At 38.5% G+C, this 27,775-nt stretch overlaps 1 protein-coding gene across 1 annotated transcript; it reads left to right on the top strand.

The window, feature by feature from the left end:
• The first annotated feature begins 6,877 nt into the window (after positions 1–6,877).
• LOC145011678 (protein NRT1/ PTR FAMILY 8.1-like) lies at positions 6,878–9,106 on the top strand. Its single transcript, XM_078970410.1, has 4 exons — positions 6,878–7,048; positions 7,161–7,378; positions 7,456–8,006; positions 8,090–9,106. Exons 1-4 carry the CDS (start codon positions 6,943–6,945, stop codon positions 8,925–8,927), a joined length of 1,713 nt encoding a protein of 570 aa, XP_078826536.1. The 5' UTR covers positions 6,878–6,942; the 3' UTR covers positions 8,928–9,106.
• The last annotated feature ends 18,669 nt before the right edge of the window (positions 9,107–27,775 follow it).

The following is a 27,775-nucleotide window of genomic DNA, read 5'->3' on the forward strand; positions in this document are numbered from 1 at the left end:
AACTTCAAAATGTGGCTAACTATGATTAGGTGTGTATCCTTTTGTAGGCCTCTAACTTAAATTAATAAAACTCATTATCTTTCGGAACAAAATAATGTCTTTCTTTAATAACAAGTTATGAACAGAGAACCAGAGACATTACATAAAGATTTCATTGTATTAGTATTTAGGACCAATATTTAGTGTAAAAACAACATGCTACTTTCATTTTTAAGCGAAAAATAACATATTACTTTCATTTCAGAACTTAATCTCAATTAATAACCTTGGTAGAAGGGATCCATTTGGAAATGGGTGAAAGCCCACTGCTATTAAATGGTGTATTCTATAATTGAAAGTAAGGCTGTAAACGAACTGAACGTTCAGCGAACCGTTCATGAACTGTTCGGCGGGAAGTTCGTTTATGTTCATTTATTTAATAAATGAACGAACATGAACAAAAATTATTGTTCGTTTAATTAAATGAACGAACATAAACAATGGTCTCGTTCGTTCATTTATGTTCGTGAACGTTCGTTTATGATGTTTGTTTACGTTCGTTTATGTTCGTTTGTTTAAGTTTATTTATATTCATCTATATTTAATTATTTTTTATTATATTTCTATATTATATGTTCGTTTATGTTCATATATGTTAAATTGTGTTTTTTTTTTATCTTTGTTCGTTTATGTTTGTTCGTTTATGTTCGTTTAGCATGTTCACGAACATGAACAAAGTAATTTGTTAAACGAACGAACATGAACAAGAAAATCTGGTTCGTTTATCTGTTCGTGTTCGTTTGTTGTTCGACTAACTTAAACGAACGAACATGAACAAGACCTTGTTCGTGTTCGTTTGGTTCGTTTAGAGCCCTAATTATTCATCTATTCGTTCACATAGAGAAGTATATATGTAAGTCCTAAAACTTACTTTTTATCTTATTTAGATTAATGCAATAAATAGCAATGTACATTTGTTGATTTGTTTATTATAGTATCCTACTTCTGTTTGTTCATTTTACAACATTATACTTTGAAAATGTACCCACTTTTCCAAAGTATAATGCCTTAATAAGTAAACAGTTGAAATTAAGGCAAAAAAATGAAAGCACGACACTATTAGTCTATAGTACACATATATATGAAAATACATCATTATTTCTTACATTCAACCTTCGTTTATATGTATTAGTTCTGAATTATTCACATTTTTTTTTTATTCAGAGACTTCAAGGAACTGCTTCAAAAGAGGAATCGAAAATGATTGAGTAGTTACGTGCCCAAAATATAAAAAATGAACTCATTGCCTTGCCATTACCACCACTCACGAGACAAGCTATTGAACATTTGCAGCTTATATTGGTATATTAGGTAAGATGTTGGTATATTAGGTAAGATGCTTTAGGGTTAATTTACTAAGTTCAACTTTTTTCTGTTTTATTTTTATCTTTTTTGTTTGTTTGTCATAAAAAACAAACTATTTATTAAGTTGTATACGATTTATGTGAAATCCGTTACGACACAATACCACAAAAATAAAAACAATAAAAAAACCGTCCCGAGGCAAAACCTGAGTTTTCCTCCTAGTTTAAATGTAATAATTGTAATAAACGTATATTAATATCATTAATACAACTTTACTCTAATTTCAAATTTTCCAAATGAAAGCCTAATTATTTTTCTTTGTTGATTTATTTAAATCTTTTGCTTAAGTTTTAAAAAAAAATGAGCACTTCAATTTCAATAATTTAATATTTTTTTTCCATTATACTCAAGGTTCTAAATAACGTAAAGCGTAACTTGGCGGTAATGTCAAGCTTCAAGCTTTTCCGAGCCTTGGCGAGTCGTGACGTTTGTAAGGCGTGACTTAAGGCGGCAATTTTCTATATCATTAATATTTTTATATGTATTTTCAACTAATATTCATTTTTATACACAAGTATGAGTTAAGGCGGCGTTTTGGCAAAGCTTAGCGGCAACTGCAAGCCTTGGAGTCGTGGTACGCCATGACGAGTTTTTTAGAACCCTAATTATACTTATAAATTCAAACTCCTAAATGTTTAAACCTTCATATGAATTATTATTATTTTTAAATAAACTCATATAATATACGAATCTCAAAGCTTAAAGATATTATTTATTTAGATAATGAGCTAAAATATGTTGTATAATTCATTGAAAAAACTACTTTTTGACATAAATTTAAAAAAATTATAAAACAAATAAATATTTAATTTGTGTTAATGATATATTTGTCCTTTTGCTAATAAAACCCTTTCCATATATATATATATATATATATATATATATATATATATATATATATATATATATATATATATATATATATATATATATATATATATATATATATATATATATATGGGAAAGGTTATTTGGAAAACAAAAAAACCCTAAAAATCATAAAAAAATACCTAGAGATCACAAAACTTTTTTTTTGACATTTTTTAAGAAAAAATCGCAGCTAATCGCTGAAAAAAAATTTGAAAAAAAAACTTTTTTTTATAAAAAAAAAATATTATTTTTTTTTCAACGAAGTTTTATTAAAAGCTGCGATTTTTTATAAAAAAAATTCAAAAAAAAGTCTTTTGATCTCTAAGTAGTTTTTTTTATGTATTTTTATGATTTTTAGGGTTTTTTGTTTTCCATAGAACCTAAACCATATATATATATATATATATATATATATATATATATATATATATATATATATATATATATATATATATATATATATATATATATATATATATATATATATATATATATATATATATAGGAAACTTAATTTCAAAATTGCAGTTAATGCACGTAGAATTTAATTTTGATATTCTTTATATAGGCAATAAACTGAAGTACGTTTGTATAATTCGTCTGAAAAAACTATTTTTTGACATGAACTTACATAAAAATAATGTAAAACAAATAAATATTTAATTTGTTTTAATGATATATTTGTCGTTTTGCTAATTAAACCCTTTATATATCTTTTTTTTTTAATATTTAGAAGTACAGATATATTGGAAATTTAATTTCAAATCTGCAGTTAATGGAATTTAATTTTGATAATTATTGTATCATATATTTCGTTAAACTTAATAAGCAGTAGAATCCATAAATAGATAACACACAATGTGTGTCTCTCTTTCTCTCTCACATTCCTCCGACGTTCTCCCCACTCACCGCCGTCAGTCCGCTGCCATACGCTTTGCGATCTCACTAAAGGTCAGTTTCTAATCTATCCTCCTCCCTCTTTTCAGTGGCCTTCCAAGAATTATGGTTTTCTTTCGATTAATCTTCTTGTTTTCTTAATGTGTCAGCATGCATGTGCGTGTATAGACACACAAACATACGATCCACTGAGTGGGGTTAATTTTTAGTATATATGATAGACTCTTAATTTCCTACTCTTGTTATGCGATCAATAGAAATGGATCTACTATATCAATACATGTTCTTGAAAAAGATTCATTTTATAATTCTCTTGGATTTGTTAAACGACTGAAAAAATAACCCTATAACTATCACTTCGAATCAGTCTGCTGATCTATCGACAAAATAGTGAATTTTTCGTATCTAGGGCAACTGATTTTATAATTTATATATTTTTGATGATAGCTTATACGTGGCAATGTTTATAAACAACTGAAAAAATATGTTATGTTTATCGAAAGAGTTTTTGATATTGCTCTGTTGTCAACATATCCCAAGGTTGATTTGTTGCATACATTTGTTTAAAACATGTCTAATATCATCTTTAAGTTGATAAGTTAATTTCAATTCCCTTTTCCTCTTAAAAACTTTACACGGAAATTGAATTAAAATAATTAAAATTTTGGGTTGTTTATATCTAGATAAATAGTTTTTTTTACATATCTAGGTAACGAATTTTTTGGAGTGTTCAAATATGTGTACAAAGAGAAGATAGTTATCCAAATGTGAAGAAACCGAAAAGATATGAGTAAATTACATGAATGGTCCCTGTGGTTTTGGGAAATTTGCATGTTTGGTCCCTAACTTATTTTTTTAAACTCGGATGGTTCGTACTGCTTATTTTTGTTGCATGCTTGGTCATTGTCTTTCCTAAAAAGTCTATTGTATCCTTGTTAATTTATTTTTTAATTAATTTTCTTATCTATGTATTTATTTTTTATATATTTAGAAAAAATTAACAGACCCCACAGATATCTCCTCACCCTAAACTCACATTTGAGAAATTTAATATGTGTCCCACTAGTCATCATCATCTTATTTCTCGTCCTCCTCAACTTCTATTTGCTTTCCATCTTTAGTAGCATCGACGTATTCACGAATCCTTCTTGTTTACGACGATATTAACAAAGCGAAGGTTCTTCTGTCATTATTGGTGTAATCCGTCATGAAGTTGTTGGTAGGTGTTTGTTGCTATTGAAAGTGAAGTTTTGCAACTGTCGCTTGAAGTTTTGAAACATTCAATTCTGTTATCGGTTACCCTTTAATGGAAATCATCATCTGTCAATAATGATTTGGTAAAAGACTTTGTTCACTTCTGTTGCTAATTGTTTGTTGCTACCAGAATGTTTGCCACCATCCTTTGTTCATCACAATAGATTCACATCGCCACCTCAAGAATTTTCGGTCTCTTCCCTCCCATATTTTATTCTTCTATTGATCTTTTATAGTAGAAACAAGTTTTCCCTTTTATTATATCCGAAGGTCTAATATCCTTTTACATGAAACCATCTCATCACCTCTACCTCTCATCCATTGCAACTTGCCCGTTTGCCCCATGTCATATATTTTAAGTTAGACCTCTTTTGGTCCCGTTTGTCATTCTATTACTCCCTTAAGGCTTATACCAGATCTATATGTGCTCCACATCATCAAGAGGACACGAAGGTCAAGGTCGGGAAGGGATATTGTGGCGTGGCTGTAGAGGTGACTGCAAGTCCAATGCAAAGCAACATTTGGACCCCTTGAAAATACTATGTGGTGTTCGGAAATGGTCGAAGTAGTTGAACAGGAGGACTATGATGACTATAGCTCTTGGTAAAGTTACCAAAGACGAAAATGATTATAGATGACTGGTTACTGAGGGATGCTTTCGTTTCATAAGCTGGTATGACAAGGGAAAGTGGGCAACTGCATAGGGTCCAAAATTTTCTTTATATATATATATATATATATATATATATATATATATATATATATATATATATATATATATATATATATATATATATATATATATTATGTAATGGTGATCGAATGGTTAGATTTTTTGTACCTTTATCTAACATACATCAAATATAGCGCTCATATGAGTAAGCCAAGCCACTCACATAGCCTAGCTTTATCTGCTAAACAAATCAAACCTTCTAAACTTCAGTATAGTGGAAGAGGTATTTACTCTGCCATATGTTTGGTAAATAGATTTAATCGTGCATTTTCAAGCGACTATAGCACATATCCATTAATTAGGTTGATTAGATTCATCACCAGAAATAACAAGTGTAACTTTGGAAAATTAAGGTTTCGAAATCGACTCTTTTTAGAATCAGGTGTAATACAACTAAACATGTCAATATACATTCTTGTGTAAAGGTGGAATTGATCAGACTATGAGTTACATTAGGTAAACCTAATGTTAAAATTGACTTCAAATCGAAATAACTGAAAGTCTAAGAGTTCTCATCTTAGCCTCACGAGGCCACTTCAAAGTCGCTTCAAACATACATGGAAGAATCACAATAGTAGTGATTCTAGTTTTAATGACCATGTGTATTGGTCGCTGCTTCACGAAATCAAATCGAAGTCACATGGAAGGGTAGGATCAAATGGTTGATGTGGTTGGTCCAAGCGGCTTGCTTGATGATTCATCTCCATCTTCAGGTGTATGAATGGCTAAGGCAGTCGGTTTGCTCGTTGCCTCCTGAGACCACGACGAGGCTGCCTGATCGGTGATCGAAAAACATCAGATTCAGATTTGCAAAGCTGGTCAATAGGAGATGAAATAGATTTCAGATTTGAAACGGCGAGGATGAACCCAGGAGGAGATGAAATAGATTTCAGAAATAGCTTCCGTTTAGTTACAAAAAGTCCAATTTGATGTTTCTGTTCTTCTTCATCAATAAGAACCCATATTAATGGGGTTAACATTGTAGAGAGAGAGAGAGGGGTCCGGGGAAATGATGAATGAGGCCCACTTAAACGAGGTGGCAAAAATATGACCAGCTTACCCCTTCAAAACTTCAAAAAGGATCTGACAAAAACGAATTTGTTCCCTCATAAAGCCACAAAAATAGTTTAGGGATTAAATGGAACAACCCTAGACTTCGTATGACATTTGTGTCATTTTCTCAATCTATAATAAAGTCATAGAAGTATTGAACAACTCTTTAAGTTAAAAAAAAATACAGTTTATTTAAATTTTAATTTATTTTAGCGGTCTGCAGACAATAAAAAACAAACAGTTTTCTTCTTTCAGACTGCAGAGATCTTGTCCGCCTCTTATACTGCAGATGTGGTCCGTAGATTACAAATTCTATATAATTGAATTCTTTTTAAATGAAGCATAATACAATATTTAACTATGATCTACTTAATTATTTTAATTCTAGAAGGTTAAAGGATGAAAATAGTCTTTTGAAAACATTTGAAGATTGATTTTTTGCATAGGTCAATGTAGATCATATTTGGAAGTTTTTTTCTTTATCAATTTCTTTTTGAATCTTATAGACTCTATGATGTTATTTGTTATTTGGATATATAGAATATTTTAGTATTTTATTCGGATGTAAGCCTTCCTTATCATAAAATCCTTCATCCGTGCCTCTATAAATCCAATATTGTTGTTTAACAACTCTATGAACAAGCTTTTTTCTTGCAGTGTTGATGTAGTGCATTGTCCTCCAACTCAAACAAACAGAAAATCAATCAATCTTGTGAGACATCGAAGATTCAATGACAGACGACGATATCTATACGAATGATGGAACTGTTACACTTAAGAACGAACGTGCTATCAAGAAAAAGACCGGAAACTGGAGAGCTTGCCCATTCATTCTTGGTATGCTATATATATCTACAGATTTGTATACCCACACTAAATTTATACATATATTATTCTGGTTTATTTGTTTTCAAGTTTTACTAGATACACTTAATTATTCGTTGTGTAGGGAATGAATGTTGCGAAAGGTTGGCTTACTATGGAATGAGTACCAATCTGGTGAACTATCTAGCCGACCGTCTTGACCAAGGAAACGTACGTGCATCCATCAATGTTACAAATTGGTCAGGAACATGTTATGTAACACCATTGCTTGGAGCTTTCTTAGCTGATGCATACTTAGGAAGATACTGGACAATTGCTGTTTTCTCTATTATCTATTTCTTTGTAAGTCAGTTTAAGTTTCTTATCTTTAAGACTATCTTCTCTATAACTGTGACTGACATTTGCGCGATTTTGTGTAGGGAATGACACTCTTAACCCTAACTGCATGCGTCAAAGGACTAGAGCCAACTTGCAATGACACCGGATGCCACCCAACATCAACCCAAACTGCAGTCGCCTTTGTGGCTCTCTACTTGATTGCTTTAGGAACCGGTGGCATCAAACCATGTGTGTCATCTTTTGGGGCTGATCAGTTCGATGAAACTGACAAATCCGAGAGGAAAAAGAAGAGTTCTTTTTTCAACTGGTTCTATCTTTCCATCAACATAGGTGCACTTTTTGCGTCGTCCGTTTTGGTTTGGATACAGATGAATGTAGGGTGGGGTTGGGGGTTTGGTGTTCCAGCTGTCGCTATGGCTATTGCTGTTTGCTTTTTCTTCTTAGGGAGTCCTTTGTACAGGATTCAAAAGCCTTCAGGAAGTCCTCTTGTTAGGATTTTTCAAGTGATGATTGCGTCACTTAGAAAGTTTAATGTCAAAGTCCCTAACGATAAATCACTTCTTTACGAGACCTCTGATTCAGAATCCCAGATTGTAGGAAGTCGTAAGCTTGAGCACACTGATAAATTCAGGTACGAACTATGTATATGTCAACGATTACAAAAATGAAATTATGAATAAAGTCTACATGTTAAATAAAACAAATATGTTGCAGGTTTTTGGATAAGGCTGCAGTGGAGACGGAGTCAGATCGCAATAAGGAAGTGAACAATCCTTGGAAACTATGCACTGTGACTCAAGTCGAAGAGCTCAAATCGATCATCAGGGTACTCCCCATTTGGGCATCAGGGATCATATTCGCTGCAGTTTACAGCCAGATGAGCACCATGTTCGTCTTGCAAGGCAACACCATGGACCAACACATTGGTCCAAAATTCAAGATTCCATCTGCTTCACTTTCGCTTTTTGACACTCTTAGTGTCATCTTCTGGGCTCCTGTTTACGAGCGTCTAATCATCCCCATTGCGAGAAAGTACACCCGCCATGAACGAGGCTTCACGCAGCTTCAACGAATGGGTATCGGTCTTGTGATCTCCTTGTTTGCCATGATGGCCGCTGCTGCCTTGGAGGTGTACCGGTTGAACTATGTCCGGAAAAACAACTTGTACGATGCTGAAACAATCCCCATGAGTATCTTCTGGCAAGTCCCACAGTATTTCTTGGTTGGGTGCGCTGAGGTGTTTACGTTCATTGCGCAGATTGAGTTCTTTTATGATCAGGCGCCGGATGCAATGAGGAGCTTGTGTTCTGCATTGTCACTGACGACGATTGCGGTGGGAAATTACCTGAGCACAGTGCTTGTGACAGTGGTAGCGAAGATGACGACCAAGAATGGAAAGCCTGGGTGGATCCCTGACAATTTGAATGAAGGGCATCTTGATTATTTCTTTCTGCTGTTAGCGGTTTTGAGCTTGTTGAATTTGTTGGCTTATGTGGGTATTGCCAAGTGGTATACTTACAAGAAGGTTAGTGGCTACCCAGATGGACTTTAATTTTCTAGTAATGTTGAGTCAAGTCGTATTGTTTATAACTGTAGGTAGGATGGTTTCTAGTTTCCTGATTATCAAGATAAGTTCTCTTTTTTTTTTTTTTTTTTTGGTTTGTTATTAATGTTCGTTGTAAGATTTTGGTATTAACTATTTTATTAGAATTGAGATGAGATTGATTTGAAAAAAACATATTATCTTCGGTTACATAAACAAGCAAATCGAGTCACAATTGTGGCATCTAAGTCTCATACTAGAATTATAGAATGAAATCTTGGATCATATATCAGATACTGTGGACGTAATAATAGCAAGGCTAATTTTGTCTTTTTATTTTGAATATAATTTTTTTAAACTCTAAAAATTGGTTAAATTGCAAAATATCTTAATTATGGCAAACGAGCAATAAGTTACATCGCTAAACCTTTTTGGATGGTAAAACTTATTTTTTTAAGACTATATTCATAGATCTAGGGGATATAACATTGTTATGTATGATCCGTTGGACTCTATTAAGAAGCTCTAATGCATCCGACATGAAAAAAATAAACTAAGAAGCTTTAATGCATCCGACATGAAAAAACTAAACGGATCAAATGCAAATAGTATAAATATGTGTTGATTTTCCATGCACGATTTCTCATTCATGTTTGGTAGCAACTTTTAAAGTAGTTTGTCATGTCGTTAAACTTCTAGCCCTCAAGCCCACGAGAGGAGATACCCTGTAAGGTCCACACATATGTGTTTTCCTTCAATCTATCCAAAAATCAAAACATCAGTCGGTCTATGGATTGACCTTCTTTCTGTTGGGTCTCTAGAAATTCACAGAAATTTCTTTCTTCGCGGAAACATCACACACTTAAATATGGCAAACAAAACATCCCTAATCATAGCATGCCTGTATTTGAACCCCGAGAGTTCTTTACAGTGAATATTGAGATCATGAATCGGTAAAAGTTAGCCATACAAATTATAGAATGGTTTATGGAGGACATTTAGAAACCGATTTGTTTATCAATACAACAAAATATTATTGCTATATTATTATATTCAAGTATATGTATACAATGCCTATAAATTAAATAAAAACTTAAATACTACAATTATTAAAAGAACATAACTTATGTAATTCAATAAAAGTTAGACATACACACTATACATCATATACATAAAAAAAAATATTAATTTAACACGATTCGATTTTCTATCTGGTAGTAAAATAGCACTCGTGTTTACATCGAACCTTCTTTTCCCCATTTTGCATTGTACCCGACTAACAATAAGGCTACGGGGAGTGGATTTGGCAATGCATCGGCAAGACAGCACAGAAAACATTGCCCCTTTAGCTCGGGCATCTAACTCAGTAACAGGCTTAAGATGAGAAATGTAATTATTTTCAATTTCAATTTGTTTTCCCACGCTTCAAAAATTATCCAATTTTTTTTTCAAAATTACAAATTACAAATTATTTTTCTACCAAAATAAATACCAACAACTATCTTTATTTTTCACCACCCTCAAACCTTCAATACTCATCTCTTTCAAACTGTCATCACTCATTAATTACCTTTCAAAATGTCTTCCTCAAATGTTCAACCCGATTCCTCGATTGTACCTTGGAATTCAGGGGTGGAGCTAGAATTTTAGATTAGCGGGGGCTAAGACATACATCGTAAAAATATAGAGGTGAGACTTTAACTGATAATACACTAATACCAATGGAGTTAAGGGGGGCAAAACACCCACTAGTCCCCCTACTGGCTCCGCCCCTACCTTGGATCACTATAGAAGAGCCGGCTTTGACCCACGGGTCAATGTACTAGAGGACCTAACGGTTGGTATCAACGAAAGTACTGAGTCATCTTTTTGGAATAAAATCACTTAACATTTCCTCGATAAAATGAACCGACTGTTAAGGGTTTAAGCACTTCAGCAACTTGATAAAGCGATTTCACACATAGTAATAATGCAATCGAAAACAAAGACACAATTAATTTATGTGGTTCACACGATCATTGCCTATGTCCATGGTGAACATGATAGAGAGTTTTATTATTCTTGTCATAAAAGGCTTCAATACAATAATGTTGTTACATGAATTCAGTGAGTATAAATACTAGTTATTAACCCAAAATTGCCAGTATGGCCAAACCCAAAAAATGCTAACTAAACTAGATATCACATGTTTTAATGTCGTTTCTCATAAAGGGATACATGTTTATTCTACCTAATGGCTATAGCGTAAAAGGTGAATCATTCTCCAAACCTTAACATCAAGGTCTCTACCAAAGCAATATCAAATCTACACCAAATAAAAAAACACGCACAAAATGTGAATAGAGTTTGACAACATGTTTAATAAAGTGAGACGTGATTGGCAAAATGGTGAAAACGATGGAAGTAATTTTCGCCAAGAAAAGAACAAACCTTTCCGTTATGTAGACTTTTGGCAAGTTGTTAAGTGGTGTGCAACATGGTGCCGATATGTAGATTGAAGTGATGTTATTTTAATGTTTCATGTTTTCTATGTGGCTATGTTTTAATTTCAAGTGTCTTATCTTTTATTATCATTTAATCTCCTTTTCTAACTTCATGGAAATTTAGTTTTCTATAATTTAGATTGTTTTAAATAATTTTCAAAATAAAAATAGTGTTACATGGAAAACCACCCCTAAATGTAAAAAAAATTAAAGGGGTGTGGCAAAAGTGAGGTGGCCTCTATATGAGAGCAAAAAAGTATGTCATTAGTGACACCACTCATGAGCATGTTAAGAAAGAATAATATAAAAACCTCTTCAATCTATTACTATAGATAAAAAGTAGTCTTGACATGATTAACAATTCTCACGTGAATCCAATTTGATGGGTATAGCAAGTCTGGATGATCTGGATGATGGAAGCCTGGAGGTTGATGCATGTAAACTGTCTCATGGAGTTGGCCATGTAAAAATGCATTTTTGCATCCAACTGATAAATGGGCCACTTTCGAGATGTGGCAATGCTCGAAACCAAGTATATAGTGGTTGTTTTAACAACCGGATTGAAAGTCTCATCACAGTCGATACCAGGTCTCTGAAATTTCCCATTTGGAACCAACCGAGCTTTATACCTCTCTAAAGATCCACCTACTCTGTATTTCTTTTTAGATAACCACATAGAACAAACAATATCGACCCCTTGAGGACTCAGAACAAGTTTCCATGTTTTGTTAGAAATAAGAGCATTAAATTCATCTTACATGGCAATGGTCCAATTAGGGTCACAGAGGGCATAAGATGGGATTTAGGAAGTGGAGACTCGGTAGTGGTATGGATAATGAGGCGAGAGATAGCTTTAGAGATTCCACGTTTGGTGTGTGTTATCATGGGGGTAAGTGGGAGGAGGTGTCGGAGTGGTATGAGTAGGAGGAGGCGAAGTGGGAGGTGTGGAACCTAAAGGGGATGGGGGTGATTTGGTAACCGGGGGTGTGTTCGTTACAGGAGAGGAGAGTTCCATGGGGGTGGTGATGGTATTTTGGAGGATGTGAGAAATGGTGATGGGTAATGGTTCACCAAGGAAGGAGTAAGAGGGAGGATGGTCAGAAGTCATATAGAGAAAAGGGAAGGAGGATTCGTCAAAGGTGACATGGCGAGAGATGATGATGATCTTGCGAGTAGCAAGATCAAGACATCGTTATCCCGATGACTAGTAGGGTAACCAAGAAACACACATGGGGGTGGAGTTTGGGGCAATGTTTATGAGGTGGTGTGATGTATGGATAACAACGGCACACAAAAACACGCAAGTGAGAATAAGAAGGTGTTTGATGAATGAGTTTAGTGTTTTAACAAAGGCACAAAAAAACCCCCCGAATATTGGGTCAAAGCCCTCCATATGGAATCTTACCTTCTCAACCTTACCCCTTCCACATGCTTGAAAAAGGAGGGTACAAATCATATTGTTTATTGTTCGTATAATACGTTCGGAAATTCCATTTTGTTGGGATGTTTTAGGGCCAGGGAAACGAAAGATGATACCATTTTGGTCAAATAGGGAGTGAAATTCCCGGTTATCAAATTCACCCCCGTGATCACAATGGAAAGATTTTATTTCAGTATTAAATTGGGTTTAACATAAGCACAAAAGTGTAAGAATTTAGAGATGACTTCTGATTTGTTACATAGAGGATAAACCCAAAGAAAATATGAATAATGATTGAGAAATAAGATATAATAATTTATTCCAGAAATACTTGAAATAGGGGATGTCCAAATATCTTATTGAAGAATATCAAAAGCACTAGAAACAACTAAAATAGACGAAGTAAATAGTAACTAACTTGCTTGCCAAGATGACAAGAGTTACATGAAACTGAGTTAATGTTTTGAATACGTGTAATTGTTGGATTAGTGTCTAAGCCCGTAACTATATTTGGTAAGTACTTGACCCGGTTTTGCATAGTCCTTTTGGGTTGCCTACACCATAGCAACTTGACAGTGTGATTCATGGAGAGAGAAAAGATATTATGGTTTATTAATATATTATAAAAATAATATATTAAAAGAGAAATCATGTTATTTAATTAATATTAGTCATAAATTAATTAGGAATTGATTTGGTGACTAAAAGAGATTAATTGGACAAAGGGGACTTGAATTGTCAAATGTGTGATAGTTGTATTTTGGGCTGGGAAGCCTAATGGACTAAGGGGTAAACGAAATTATGATGGGATCCCATCATATTTTCGTCCATGGTCTGTATTCCAGAAGGTTCCATGGGCTGCTTAGGGTTTAAGCTATACATTAGGGTTTTAACTGAAACCCTAGCTGCCCACAGTATAAATAAGACCCCTAGGCTACAAAAATCGGCTACCCTAACCCTAAGAGTGATAGAGCCGAATTCAAGAAGTATCAAACCTCTCTCCAAGATCATTCTCTTGCTAGTTGGTGTTTGTAAGCCATTAGAGGAGTGCACTTGTGACTCTAAGCTTCGAAGACAAGAAGATTCAAGCAAGTAACAAGAGGTAATGATCTAGATCTGATTTGTTTCATATAATTTCAAATTCTTCTTATTAGATCTAGGGTTTGAAAGTCTTGGATGAATACATGTACAGTTAGAGAAACCTAGATCCAATCATTAGGGTTTGCATGAGCATATAGGATGTTCTTTTGGCTCAAACCCATAAGTAATAAATTTATTGGAATTTAAAATTAGAAGGACACAGTGACCCGAATGGCCAAGGCATTGGTGCCAAAGTGTGGGACTGCAAGCAAGGAGCATGGAATGAGTAAGAGGCTTCGAGAAAGAAGGATAGAGATCACCCGAGCTATCACATCTAAGAAGAACTTGGTGGGGTCGAAAATCCTTCACAGTAAAATCAAACTTGTCAAATTCAATGGTGGCATCATTATCAGTGGTGAATATGTGCACATAAATAATATTTTTGATTATGTTAGGAGTAACAAGGATATTATGAAGATGAAGCTGAAGATGACGACGAGATGTAAGTAAATACGCACGACCAATATGGGTAACGGGAATATGAGAACCATTTCCAACAAGGAAAAAAATTATTTTACAATTATTACTAAGATTGTGAAGTGTACTTGTGTCTGAGGCCAAGTGAGAAGTGGCATCGATATCCATATACCAAGACGGGTCGTACGTGTCACTCATTGACATAGAGTTCATGGTTGGTGCAATGTCTATGGGTTGATCGTAGGTAGTCGGAGGGAACCATTATCACGGGGGGTGAGTTCACTCGTGTGATTAAAAGCATGAAAAACAACAGGAGGCAGAGGCGAGTGGTCAATAGAAGCAGTGGGAGTGCTGCCCAGCAGCCCTAGTTGTGTGTTGGATAGTGGATAACAGTATCATTGTGGCCGTTGTCCAATGGTGGTTCTAGGAGCGGTCCAAGGGGCTGTTGGCCATCCATAAGGCATCCAATTCAGAGGGTAGAACCAAGGATGGTAGAATGGAAATTGTTGAGGAGACCGGAAAGGGGCAGCAGTCGGAGGGCGACTGATGTCGTTTCTTGAGTTCGACGAGAGGAAGAGTTGCCAAGGTTGTTGCGGTGGTGATTGTTGTTGTTGTTCCGGTTGTTGTTATGAGATTAGGCAGGTGAAGGAGACCTGGTGTATAACATAATAGGGGCAGAATCATGATCGGAATGACGGGCTAGTTGTGGATGGGAGCGGGAGGGTCGACCTTCTTCAAGTGTGAAGATTGAGCGGGGTTGAAGCAAAGCCGGAAGAGGCTCTTTATGGCGAATCACAGCAGCAATGTGGACATATTTGGGGTTCAAACCATTGAGAAAATAAGTGACAAGAGTGAGTTATATGACTAGATTCATAATATTACCTAGCAAATCAGTTGTGACCTTCATTCTTTCATAAAATTCGTTGACCAATTTGTCTCCCATGTTCATCTATCTAAGTTCGTTTTTAAGCTCCATAATGTGTGCCTCCTTATTTTCATGGAAGGGAGATTCAATGTCGAGCCATAGAGTGTGAGCACTAGATTCATGTTTACTCACCATGTTGAGAATGGACTGAGTTAGAGTTCCATAGATCCACATCTTGACAAGAGATTCAAGGGTGGACCATTCTTCATATTTATCTCCCTTTGGTTTTGAGGTTCCATTGAGATGGCCATGCACACCAAAACGATACAGTGGGTTTGGAGTAACTCCCCCAAGAATCATAATTAAGTTGATTCAAGTCAAAAAAGGGAGGTACAAATGCTTTGATGTTGGTAATGTCATATGGCTTGGTGTTACCACCACAAGGATTGGATGATTCACCTGTCATGATGAAGAAGAAGGGTGATTGGAAAACAACAACATGATAAGATGAAAGCATCGGCGGCAAGGGAAGATCGACACAGTAGGTGTCGAGATATTAGGAAATTCGGTTGGAGCCCTTCACAGCTTTGATACCATAATAGATATAGAGTAGTTTACTATGATTGATAATTCATTCCATAAACCAATATATACACGAATACAAGGATTGAAATCTAATGGGCTTACAACAAATACAAAAAATCGACTATCTATAAATTGGGCTAAATATATAAAAATATATATACTTATAGGTTTGTATCTTTATGAAATGAAATTTTGTGTTGGTTGTGTATGCTATACCTTAGGTTTTTATGATTACCAAACTAGCATTCAACCGCAACACTCAAATCTTATTTGTGTGTGAAACATTATAGAAATGATATTTTTGCTTCCTATATTTCAAGGAAGTCAACTTTATGTAGGATTGAATGCTTTTAACTATAATAAATTGGATTACCATTCACTTTGGTAGATATTTATCTTATATGGTTTAATGGTCTATTTTGAATGGCAACTATAAGTTTTAGTAAAGTTGTACTTCCACCTTTTTGTTTGTAATCGCTATAGTCATATTGAAATATTTCATGGTATGAAAATTTTCCATTGACACCGTATTATCATAATCTAAGATTTCATCTCAATGCGAGTAGAGTTTTAATGCAACCCTCCAAATCTGGTAGTTAATTTTTATACCCTTGAAATGAAAATTATGGCATAATGGTCCCTTCGTATGTTGGGTGTAGTCTTGGAGTATGCCAAACATACTAAGGATGGATGATCGCAGAGGATCGACACATACGTTTGGCGTTCCAAAGGGTGCGCGAGGCGTATGTGACGGATATGCAAAGCTCTAAAATTGTAACATCCAGAATTTCAGGTATTATATTTATTCATTTTATTTTGAGTTTTGTGGAAGAACTCGGCGAGTTGGTGTGTAGACTTGCCAAGTAGAGACACGATTTCTCATCTGGATTAATGACCGGACTCGACGAGTCGCACTGGTGGACTCGGCGAGTCCGCGGTGTTTAATGAAACCCTAATTTCTCGGGTTTGGGGCCTATTTAAAGGGCCTTATGGCCGTCATTTGTGCTCACCAATCCCCAGAGCGAAACCCTAGTGAGCTTGAGCGTTTGGAGTGAGAGAAGGAGCCATTGTTAAACTTGGTGGTGTGGTCTAGCAAGGGAAAGGAAGCTATAGCCAAGAGGAAGTAAGAGGGTTAACTTCCTGAAGATTTGAGGTCCAGAACATCACATTTGAGGTACCATTTTCGAACACTTTTCTGTTGAGGTGATGTTCATGTTGATTTAGGGCTTATTGAGCCCTTTTGTGGCTAGATCTAGTGCTCCCATGGTCCCTTAAGTGAGTTAGGTTCTGGATCTGGACCCTTGGAGGTCCAGAGTGTCCCTTTGTCTAAGCTTTTTATGAATCCATGGAGGTTTTGGTTTGGGATCTTTGTGCTTGAGGTCAAAACACCATTTATGAGTCATTAGGTGTGATATGAGCGCCAAGACATGAACTTTACATGATAAATAAGCTTGGAAGGACTGGATCTATGAGTTAGTGGAACAGATCTGACCTCAGAAGGTCGTTTAGAGTTGTGCATGGAATGCACTCGTCGAGTCCATTGGCAGACTCGACGAGTTGGTACGAGTTGATCAGGGATTTCGAACCAGGGGTTGAGTAACCGAGTTGGGTGAGTGACTCGGTGAGTCAGAAGGGACTCAGAGGAATCGGGTCCCCGTAGAGACTCAGTGAGTCCACGCTAGACTCCGCGAGTTGGATTGACCGTTGACCATTGACCAGAGCTGACCAGTGTTGACTTGATAGGGTTAGTCAACCTTAGTTGGGAAAGTGTTAATTAGAGATGTATTATGTTATAGGAGGACTATAGCTCGGGAGATTGAGCACTAGTGATTTCAGGGATTTACGAGTTACTGAGATACGCGAGGTGAGTCTTCTTACTATACTTTACCTTGAGTAGGTAAATAGAGTTATGTGATACAATGTTTTATATATATTGTTTGTTGCACTGCATTCTTCTATGTGATTTATGCTGTGCATGCTTGCAGAGTTAGAACCTGAGGGTTCACAGAGTTTTGGGTGCACGTACCCATAGAGTTATAGCCTCGAGTGGCTAATATGTGTTATATGTGATATTTTGGGGAACTCACTAAGCTTTGTGATTACAGTGTTTTGTGTTATGTGTTTCAGGTACTAGTGTGGATCGCGGGAAGGCGACGGCTTGATCAGTACACACACGGGATTTTTATGATATGAGATCTTGGTATTTTTATATGTTAAAAATTGAGTATCAAACAATGATGTTTTTATGATTTACAAATGAATTATATTTTTATAAATGCGAAAAATTGTTTTGGAAATTTATGGTGTTACAAGTTGGTATCAGATCCTCGGTTTGAGGGATTCGGGTACACCTTCAGGAGTATTTGAACTCAAACTGAGGATTTGGAAAATATTTTCAAAAGAGAACCAAGTTCTCTAAAAGAAGTAAATTTTTTTTAGAGAAACACAGAGCAGAGGAATGTGTACGATCAGTCAGTGCCTGGACGGTGATTTCCCAAAATACCCTTATGTTATATGTTTATGAGATTGATATCATGTATTCTCTTGCTAGAGAGGGCTAGGTATTCCTATTAAGACTAGGGTGGCCTGATTTGTGATGCCTTAGCCTAGGGGAAGGTGAGCTGCTATGAGATGCTTGAGAGTGAGTAGGTAGCAGTGAGGAGATATGAGAGATCTATAGAGAGAGTGGATTATGCATAATAGAGTACTTGGGACTTCGGATCCTAAGAGGAGGACTTGGGGTGTACACTAATACGGTGCGGACAATAGTATTGGGCCCGTACTACTGAAAACACCGGGGCGGTGTACAATTCAAGTAAGAATCTTCGGGGTGCCAGAGATCAAGGAGGGATGCGTTATCGAGTGAGAGTATGCTCGAATGAATTTCTAATATATCGTATGTTGTATTTTAGAGGTAGATCATGGTGAGGACACGACTTATGCCAGGGAGCAGCGAGGCTAGTGATGAGGAGATCCGCCGGATCATCCATGAGGAGGTGGCTACAGCCATCAGGGCAGAGATACCAGAAATGTGTGGGTCTATTAAGACCACACTGATTGAGACTTTTGACGAGCATTATGCCGCTCTTTCTGAGGCTGTTGTCGCAGCGGCCACTGCAGTTGTCGCTGCTGCTAGGCCGCAAGGGGTGACTCGTTGTTGTTCAAGGAGTTCAGCAACACGAAGCCTCCAGAGTTCAATGGGATGCAAGATCCGATTGCAGCGATGAGATGGGTGTCTGACATTGAGGGATGTTTCTATACTTGCTCGTGTCCGGAGCATTTGAGGGTTCGGTTTGCGCTGAACCAGCTTCGCCTAGGGGCGAAGGACTGGTGGAAGTTCGCGACGACACACTATTCTCCAGCAGAGCTTGCTGCGGTGACCTGGGAGTGGTTCACTACCATGTTTCGTGATGAGTACGTTCCCTCAGTGGAATGAGATCGGTTAGCACAAGAGTTTTTGACCCTCAAGCAGGGTACGAAGTCTGTTACAGCTATTACCTGGATGTTTCATGAGAGGGCAATGTTCTGCCCTGAGCACATGTCTACTGAGCAGGCACGAATGAGCTGTTACTTGAGTATTTTGAGGAGAGACATTCGGGAGTTCGTGGCGAACTCCTCATACCGGACATTTTCCAAGCTTCAGGAAAATGTTCGAAAGAGGGAGATCGAGCTAGAGACTCAGGCAAAGGAGGAGGCGAAGTCTCAGGGGAGGGATCGGCGACCGACATAGTCTCAGCCGGCAACCAAGCGGGCCAAGCCCGCTGATCCCAGAGCAGGGAGCCAGAAGGGCCGCACTTGTGGGAAGTGCGACAAGGGTCATGATGGAGTTTGTAGAGCAGGATCTTGCTATAAGTATGGCAAGGAGGGGCATATGGACAAGGACTGACCAAAGGGGTTTGCAGTATGTTTTCACTGCAACCAGATCGGACATCGAAAGGCAGAGTGTCCGCTGTTGTGAGGGACTACCCAGGGAGCATCACAGGGATCTGCCCCTGCTGCTATCAGAGCTACTGAGAGCCAACCAGTGAAGGCCGAGGTACCAAAGGCGCAAGGGAGAGCCTTCCAGTTGACCGCGGAGGAGGTCCGCACAACGCCCGATGTTGTGGCCGGTATGTACTCTTTCATGTAATTATTTAATGTTTAAAATTTTATGCTTATGTTATGATATGCGTAGGTACTTTTCTTGTAAATTTTGTACCTGCTTTGGTGTTATTTGACTCGGGTGCGAGTCGGTCTTTTATATCGTTGGCTTTCAGTCGGCACATCAGCATTAGTCGAGAGGCGTTGAGTCGACCTCTGAGAGTTTCCATCACCGATGAGAGAGCAGTATATGCCACGGAGGTGATTCGAGGATGTGTACTTGAGATTTTCGGTGTAGAGTTTCCTATTGATTTGGTCGCGATTGCGATGGGGGACGTCTGTGTCATGATAGGCATGGATTGGTTGAGCAGATTTGGAGCAGTTATTGACTGCGAGCGACAGCTGGTGACTATACGAGACCCAAGTGGGGGAATTCTTACTGTGTATGGCGAGGGTACCCATCCCGATTCAACGTTTTGTTCGGCTGCTAGAGCGAGGCAAAGTCTACAGCAGGGCTGTAGTGGTTTTGTAGTGTATGTGTTGGATACGAGGGTTGGTGCAGGGAGACCGAGTGTGGTTGAGGAGGTCCCGATAGTGTGTGAATTCCTGGATGTTTTCCCTGAAGAGTTACCGGGTGTGCCTCTCGAGAGGCAGGTGGAGTTTCGCATTGATTTGATTCCGGGGGCAGCACCTATCGCCAAGGCGCCTTATCGCCTTTCACCTCCAGAGATGCAGGAGTTATCCTCGCAGCTTCAGGAGCTGCTGGGGAAGGGGTTTATACGGCCGAGCAGCTCGCCGTGGGGAGCACCGATCCTGTTTGCGAAGAAAAAGGATGGTTCGCACCGAATGTGCATAGATTATCGAGAGCTGAATAAGTTAACGATCAAGAACCGTTATCCTTTGCTGAGGATCGATGATTTGTTCGATCAGCTGCAGGGAGCATCTTTGTTTTCCAAGATTGATCTGAGATCTGGATATCATCAGATGAGGGTGCGCAAGGAGGATATTCAGAAGACTGCTCAGGACTCGTTATGGGCATTACGAGTTCGTGGTGATGCCATTCGGGCTCACCAATGCACCTGCAGCATTCATGGACCTCATGAACAGGGTATGCAGACCAATGTTGGATCATTCAGTGATTGTGGTCATTGACGACATTTTGGTGTATTCAAAGTCCCGGGAGCAGCATGAGGAGCATTTGCGGGAGATCCTCAGCATGCTGAGATTGGAGAGGCTTTACGCCAAATTCTCCAAGTGTGATTTTTGGTTACGAGAGGTGCAGTTCCTTGGTCACCTTGTTAACCAAGAGGGGATTTTGGTCGATCTGGCCAAGGTCGAGGTGGTAATAAGTTGGGAGGTGCCGACATCTCCTTCTGAGATCAGGAGTTTTCTAGGGTTGGCCGGCTATTATCGGAGGTTCATCAGGGATTTCTCCAAGATTGTTGTTCCTCTCACCAGATTAACCCGGAAGGGTGTGGTGTTCAGTTGGGGCCTAGAGTAGCAGGCCTCATTTGAGACTCTTCGCCAGAGATTATGCGAAGCCCCGGTGTTGACTCTTCCAGAGGGGTTGCAGGACTTCGTGGTGTATTGTGACGCATCGATATCTGGGTTGGGCGCAGTGTTGATGCAGAGGGGGCATGTGATCGCATACGCATCGAGGCAGCTGAAGCCCCATGAGGCAAGATATCCTACCCACGATCTAGAGTTGGGGGTTGTGGTGTTCGCCCTCAATATTTGGCGCCATTACCTATATGGGTTTCGGTGTATGATATACACAGATCACAAGAGTTTGAAGTATTTGATGGATCAGCAGAATCTGAACATGCGTCAGAGGAGATGGTTGGACGTGGTAAATGATTATGATTGTGAGATCCTGTACCACCCAGGCAAGGCTAATGTGGTGGACGACGCCCTGAGTCATAGAGCAGAGAGCGCCCCGATTCGGGATATTTGTATGAGATTGACAGTGATGACTCTGGTATTGGACACCATCAGAGGGGCTCAGGATGAGGCAGTGAGACCGGAGAACCGCAAGAGAGAGCGAGTTATCTGGCAGGTGACGGAGTTCGTGACCTATAGCAGAGGGCTTATGACATTCCAGGGTTGGATTTGGGTACCGTTTTTTGGAGGAACGTGTACCATCTTGATGGAGGAGGCACATAAATCGAGATTCTCGATCCATCCCGGAGCCACTAAGATGTTTCTAGATCTTAAAAAGGAGTATTGGTGGCCTTGTATGAAGAGAGATGTAGCATGGTTCGTTGAGAGGTGCTTAACCTGTCGCAAGGTTAAGGCTGAGCACCAGTGTCCGCATGGCAAGTTGCAGCCATTAGAGGTTTCCGAGTGGAAGTGGGAACAGATCACCATGGATTTTATCACCAAGTTGCCGACGACTGCTAGGGGTGTCGATGCAATTTGGGTGATTGTGGACAGGTTGACGAAGAGCGCTCACTTCCTTTCCATCAGTGAGAGCTCTTCTACTGAGAGGTTGGCAGAATTGTACGTGAGAGAGGTGGTATCGTGTCATGGGGTGCCAATCTTGATTGTTTCAGATCGAGATGTGCGTTTCACTTTCAGATTTTGGAAGAAATTCCATGAGGAGTTGGGTACGAGGTTGCATTTTAGTACCGCATACCACCCGCAGACTGACGGACAGGGTGAGCAGACGATTCAGACACTCGAGGATATGCTTCGAGCATGTGTGCTAGATTTCAGCGGAAGCTAGGACACGTATTTGCCCTTAGCAGAGTTTTCCTACAACAACAACCATCATTCGAGCATTGGTATGCCGCCCTTTGAACTGTTGTATGGGAGGAGGTGTCGGACCCCCATTTGCTGGGGAGAAGTAGGGAAGTGTGTGATGGGAAGTACAGAGATTGTGCTGCAGACGACAGAGAAAATACAGCGGGTCAGACAGAGATTGTTGACCGCTCAGAGCCGCCAGAAGAGTTATGCGGATAGGCGACGATCCGAGCTTGAGTTCCAGGTCGGTGACTATGTTCTCCTGAAGGTATCTCCTTGGAAAGGAGTGATTCGATTTAGGAATAGGGGCAAGCTAGGGCCCCGGTATATCGGTCCATTCAGAGTGATCGCGAGGGTGGGCAAGGTAGCGTATCGCCTGGAGCTACCTGCGGAATTGGAGCGGATTCATAATACCTTCCATGTGTCTCAGTTGAGGAAGTGTATAGCCGACGAGTCGGCGGTAGTGCCGGTAGACAACATTCAGGTGGATGCGAGCCTGAACTATGCGGAGAGACCAGTTGCGATTGTGGATCAGAAGATCAAGGTTCTGAGGAACAAGGAGGTGCCTCTGGTACAGGTTCAGTGGCAATATCGAAAAGGATCCGAGTTGACATGGGAGCCAGAACGTAAGATGAGGGAACAGCATCCGGAGCTATTTCAGGGATGAGACTTCGAGGGCGAAGTCAGATTCAAGTGGGGGAGAATTGTAACATCCGAAATTTCAGGTATTATATTTATTCATTTTATTTTGAGTTTTGTGGAAGAACTCGGCGAGTTGGTGCGTAGACTCGCCGAGTAGAGACGCGATTTCTCATCTGGATTAATGACCGACTCGACGAGTCGCATTGGTGGACTCAGCGAGTCTGCGATGTTTAATGAAACCCTAATTTCTCGGGTTTGGGGCCTATTTAAAGGGCCTTATGGCCGTCATTTGTGCTCACCAGTCCCCAGAGCGAAACCCTAGTGAGCTTGAGCGTTTGGAGTGAGAGAAGGAGCCATTGCTAAACTTGGTGGTGTTGTCTAGCAAGGGAAAGGAAGCTATAGCCAAGAGGAAGCAAGAGGGTTAACTTCCTGAAGATTTGAGGTCCAGAACATCACGTTTGAGGTACCATTTTCGAACACTTTTCTGTTAAGGTGATGTTCATGTTGATTTAGGGCTTATTGAGCCCTTTTGTGGCTAGATCTAGTGCTCCCATGGTCCCTTAAGTGAGTTAGGTTCTGGATCTGGACCCTTGGAGGTCCAGAGTGTCCCTTTGTCCAAGCTTTTTATGAATCCATGGAGGTTTTGGTTTGGGATCTTTGTGCTTGAGGTCAAAACACCATTTATGAGTCATTAGGTGTGATATGAGCACCAAGACATGAACTTTACGTGATAAATAAGCTTGGAAGGACTGGATCTATGAGTTAGTGGAATAGATCTGACCTCAGAAGGTCGTTTGGGGTTGTGCATGGAATGCACTGGCCGAGTCCGTTGGCAGACTCAACGAGTTGGTGCGGGTTGATCATGGATTTCGAACCAGGGGTTGAGTAACCTAGTTGGGTGAGTGACTCGGTGAGTCGGAAGGGACTCAAAGGAATCGGGTCCCCGTAGAGACTCGGCGAGTCCACGCTAGACTCGGCGAGTTGGTTTGACCATTGACCATTGACCAGAGTTGACCAGTGTTGACTTGATAGGGTTAGTCAACCTTAGTTAGGAAAGTGTTAATTAGAGATGTATTGTGTTATAGGAGGACTATAGCTCGGTAGATTGAGAACTAGTGATTTCAGGGATTTACGAGTTACTGAGATACGCGAGGTGAGTCTTCTTACTATACTTTACCTTGAGTAGGTAAATAGAGTTATGTGATACAGTGTTTTATATATATTATTTGTTACACTGCATTCTTCTATGTGATTTATGTTGTGCATGCTTGCAGAGTTGGAACCTGAGGGTTCACAGAGTTTTGGGTGCACAGACCCACCGAGTTATAGCCTTGAGTGGCTAATATGTGTTATATGTGGTATTTTGGGGAACTCACTAAGCTTTGTGCTTACAGTGTTTTGTGTTATGTGTTTCAGGTACTAGTGAGGATCCCGGGAAGGTGCCGGCTTGATCAGTACACACACAGGATTTTTATGATATGAGATCTTGGGATTTTTATATGTTATAAATTGAGTATCAAACAATGATGTTTTTATGATTTACAAATGAATTATGTTTTTATAAATGCGAAAAATTGTTTTGGAAATTTACGGTGTTACACTTGGAGTATGCTAAACGTACTAAGGATGGATGATCGCAGAGGATCGACACGTACGTTTGGCGTTCCAAAGGGTACGCGAGGCGTATGTGATGGATATGCAAAGCTCTAAAATTTGGACTTGACACCTATTTAAACATCCTTAAGTCATTGAGGCTAAACCCTAGCAAGTCTCTACAGCCCCATTTCGTCCCTTAACCTCAGATTTCCGTATGAGAGTGTTTCTTGAGCTTAGAAAGTGTATTGGTGGATATTTTAGAGATTATCCAAGAAGGAGAAGATAGTGAGAAAGCTTGGTGTGGTATTAAGCTTCAAGATCGTGCATCTAGATCGTCTTGAGGAGCCTCTTGAGGTATAAAGTCTTACACTTGTCATATTATTCATTAGATTGAGATAAGGTTTGCTATATTGTCCCGTTTTGTGTTCATGAAACATCTCTTGGGAGTTTGAGCAACTCCAAAGCTTAGGAAGAGTAGATCTGAGGTCCCTTAGTTCATTAGTACCATAAAAATGTAGTGTTGATTGGTGTTTTGATCTCATGCATGAGTTAAGACCCTAGGAAAGGTCTTAATGGGTTGTAAAGGGTTGTTGGGATCATATGGAGCATGCAAAGGCATAAAGTTGCCAATTTTATGCCTTAGGACGTCTTAATGGACTCAGATCTAAAGTTGGACATTGAAACCTCAAGTATTAAGCACCTAATGGTCAAATGTGCACATAACGCTTATACATCATGTGTAAATTCGCATATGCAGTGCATACTACTTGAAGGGATAGTACGCTGAGCGTACTGGAAGGGTATGCAGGGCGTACGCACTCAAGTTGGTTTTGGGCTTCGTGTGGGCTTGTAAGCCCTTTGGGCCTGGTCATATTTTGGGTTAGTGGTCCGATTTATATGTTTTGGGCCATGGTTGTTTTGGTTGGGCCTTATTGGGTTGTGTGGCCCATTAATAGATTGGGACACGGCTTCCAGGCCCATTAGCAAAAGGAAGACTCTTGGGCCATTATGAAAGGACTTGGGTTAAGAATGTGTTTGGGCTTAAAGGGAAGGCCCATTTGAGGAGTTGGGCGCAATTTGGAAAATTTGGCCATTAGTGGGTTTTTATGGGTTTTACAGTTTTGGGCCTTGTCGTTTTGGACTTGGGACTTAGTTATGAATCTTGTTGGACCAGGGGTAAAATAGTCAGTTTACCCCCAAGTATGGATTATGGATCATGGTTTGGGACCCAATTGCTAATTAGACGATATTTTGGTATTAACAGCTCGAGGAGTTGTTAGGGCAGCAACTAACAATTTCTTGTAGGGAGTTTCAGCATTCGAGGTGAGTCTCCTCACCATACTAATGGGTTGAAGGCACCAAGGCTGACCCATTATGTTTTTTGTGGTATGCTAGTTGGTTACATGTTAGGTGGTATGCTAATTGAGTATGTGGTACGTTACATGTTAATGTCTTTGTGATACTTACATGAAAGACCATGGGGATGCCCATGGCACTTGGTTATAAGACCATGTGGGGGTACCCATGGCATTCCAGGTAAAGGCCATGGGGGTGCCCTTGACACTTGGGTATAAGACCATGTAGGGGTGCCCATGACATTCCAGGTAAAGACCAAGGGGTGCCCATGGTACTTGGTTATAAAACCTTGCGAGGGTGCCCATGGCATATAGGTGTAATACCATGTGGGCGTGCCCATGAAATCATAGAGTAAGACCCTGGAGGGTGTCCAGGGCATCCTTATATGTTTATATGCATGGCTTATGTGATTGATATGGATTATGTGATTATGTGGATTATGTGGTTTATGTGGGGTATGCTCTAGGGAACTCACTAAGCTTCATGCTTACAATTTTGTTTATGGTTTTAGGTATCATTGGTTTGGAAAAGAAGAGCCCAGCTTGAATGCAACATACACACCCGTGTTTTCCGCATTATGTGATTTTGGGACGTAACTCTAATAAATGTTTTAATTAAGCAATGTTTTTTGAATGATTGAATGGAGTAACATTTATGTTTGACTATAATAAAAATTAAAACTTTTACACTGGATTTTTAGGTCATTACATTTAAGCTTCATATTCCAAAAATGAAAAATGAAAAACATCCCATTTTTCAAGGTATGAGGATCACCCTTGTTTTTCCTTGCGATAGGCATAGAGCATGCTCAAAGGGTAGGTATAGGATGTTTGTTGTGTTCTACTCGGTTTTTGTATTTGTTTTTTAGATTTTGTATTACTAAAGATAAAATTGGTATTTAAAGAATTAACACTCCAATTCTTAAAATCAATAATGGATGGACCTAACTTATAAGAACATGAAACTACATCATGGTTACAAGCCATGCAACAAAGAAAAGTTGGATCAAAAGCAATCATACGAAAAAGATAAACAAAATTAAGCCATCTATAATGCATTGAACTCTTAAACATTCAATGAATTTTTACATCAATATTCCAATTGTCATACTATTTTATCCATTAAACTCTACACTCCATTAAGTTTTATTAAAGTTTAATGGATTGTCATATCACCATATTATTTTTAACCATTTAAATTTTAATATATATATATAATAATAATAATAATAAAAATAGAATATCAAAATAAATTACAAATTACAATTTACAATTTACAATTTACAAAGTACAAAATTAAATATTATAGGTTACAAATTAAAAATTACAAACAATACAGTAAATAAAAAGTATGATATGTAAAATACAAATTTTATTACATGTTATATTTTATTTTAATCTTGCTTTAACAGTTTCTTTAAGTTTTTTTTATTGAGAAGGCCTTTGGTGTTTTTCAATTTCAGTTTCTTTAAGTTTTTTTTGTTGAGAAAACCTTTGGTGTTTTTTCAATTTAAGTTTCTTTAAGTTTTTTT

Source organism: Lactuca saligna, chromosome 8 (assembly GCF_052625555.1).
Source record: "Lactuca saligna cultivar CGN05327 chromosome 8, ASM5262555v1, whole genome shotgun sequence".
Classification (NCBI taxonomy): Eukaryota; Viridiplantae; Streptophyta; class Magnoliopsida; order Asterales; family Asteraceae; genus Lactuca; species Lactuca saligna.

What these genes read in the sequence shown, in the direction of transcription:
- LOC145011678 (XM_078970410.1), top strand. Translation starts at nt 6,943, where the DNA reads ATGACAGACGACGATATCTATACGAATGATGGAACTGTTACACTTAAG. An exon ending in AGCTTGCCCATTCATTCTTG is followed by an intron (nt 7,049 to 7,160) that starts GTATGCTATATA and finishes TTCGTTGTGTAG; the next exon opens with GGAATGAATGTTGCGAAAGG. An exon ending in GAGCACACTGATAAATTCAG is followed by an intron (nt 8,007 to 8,089) that starts GTACGAACTATG and finishes AATATGTTGCAG; the next exon opens with GTTTTTGGATAAGGCTGCAG.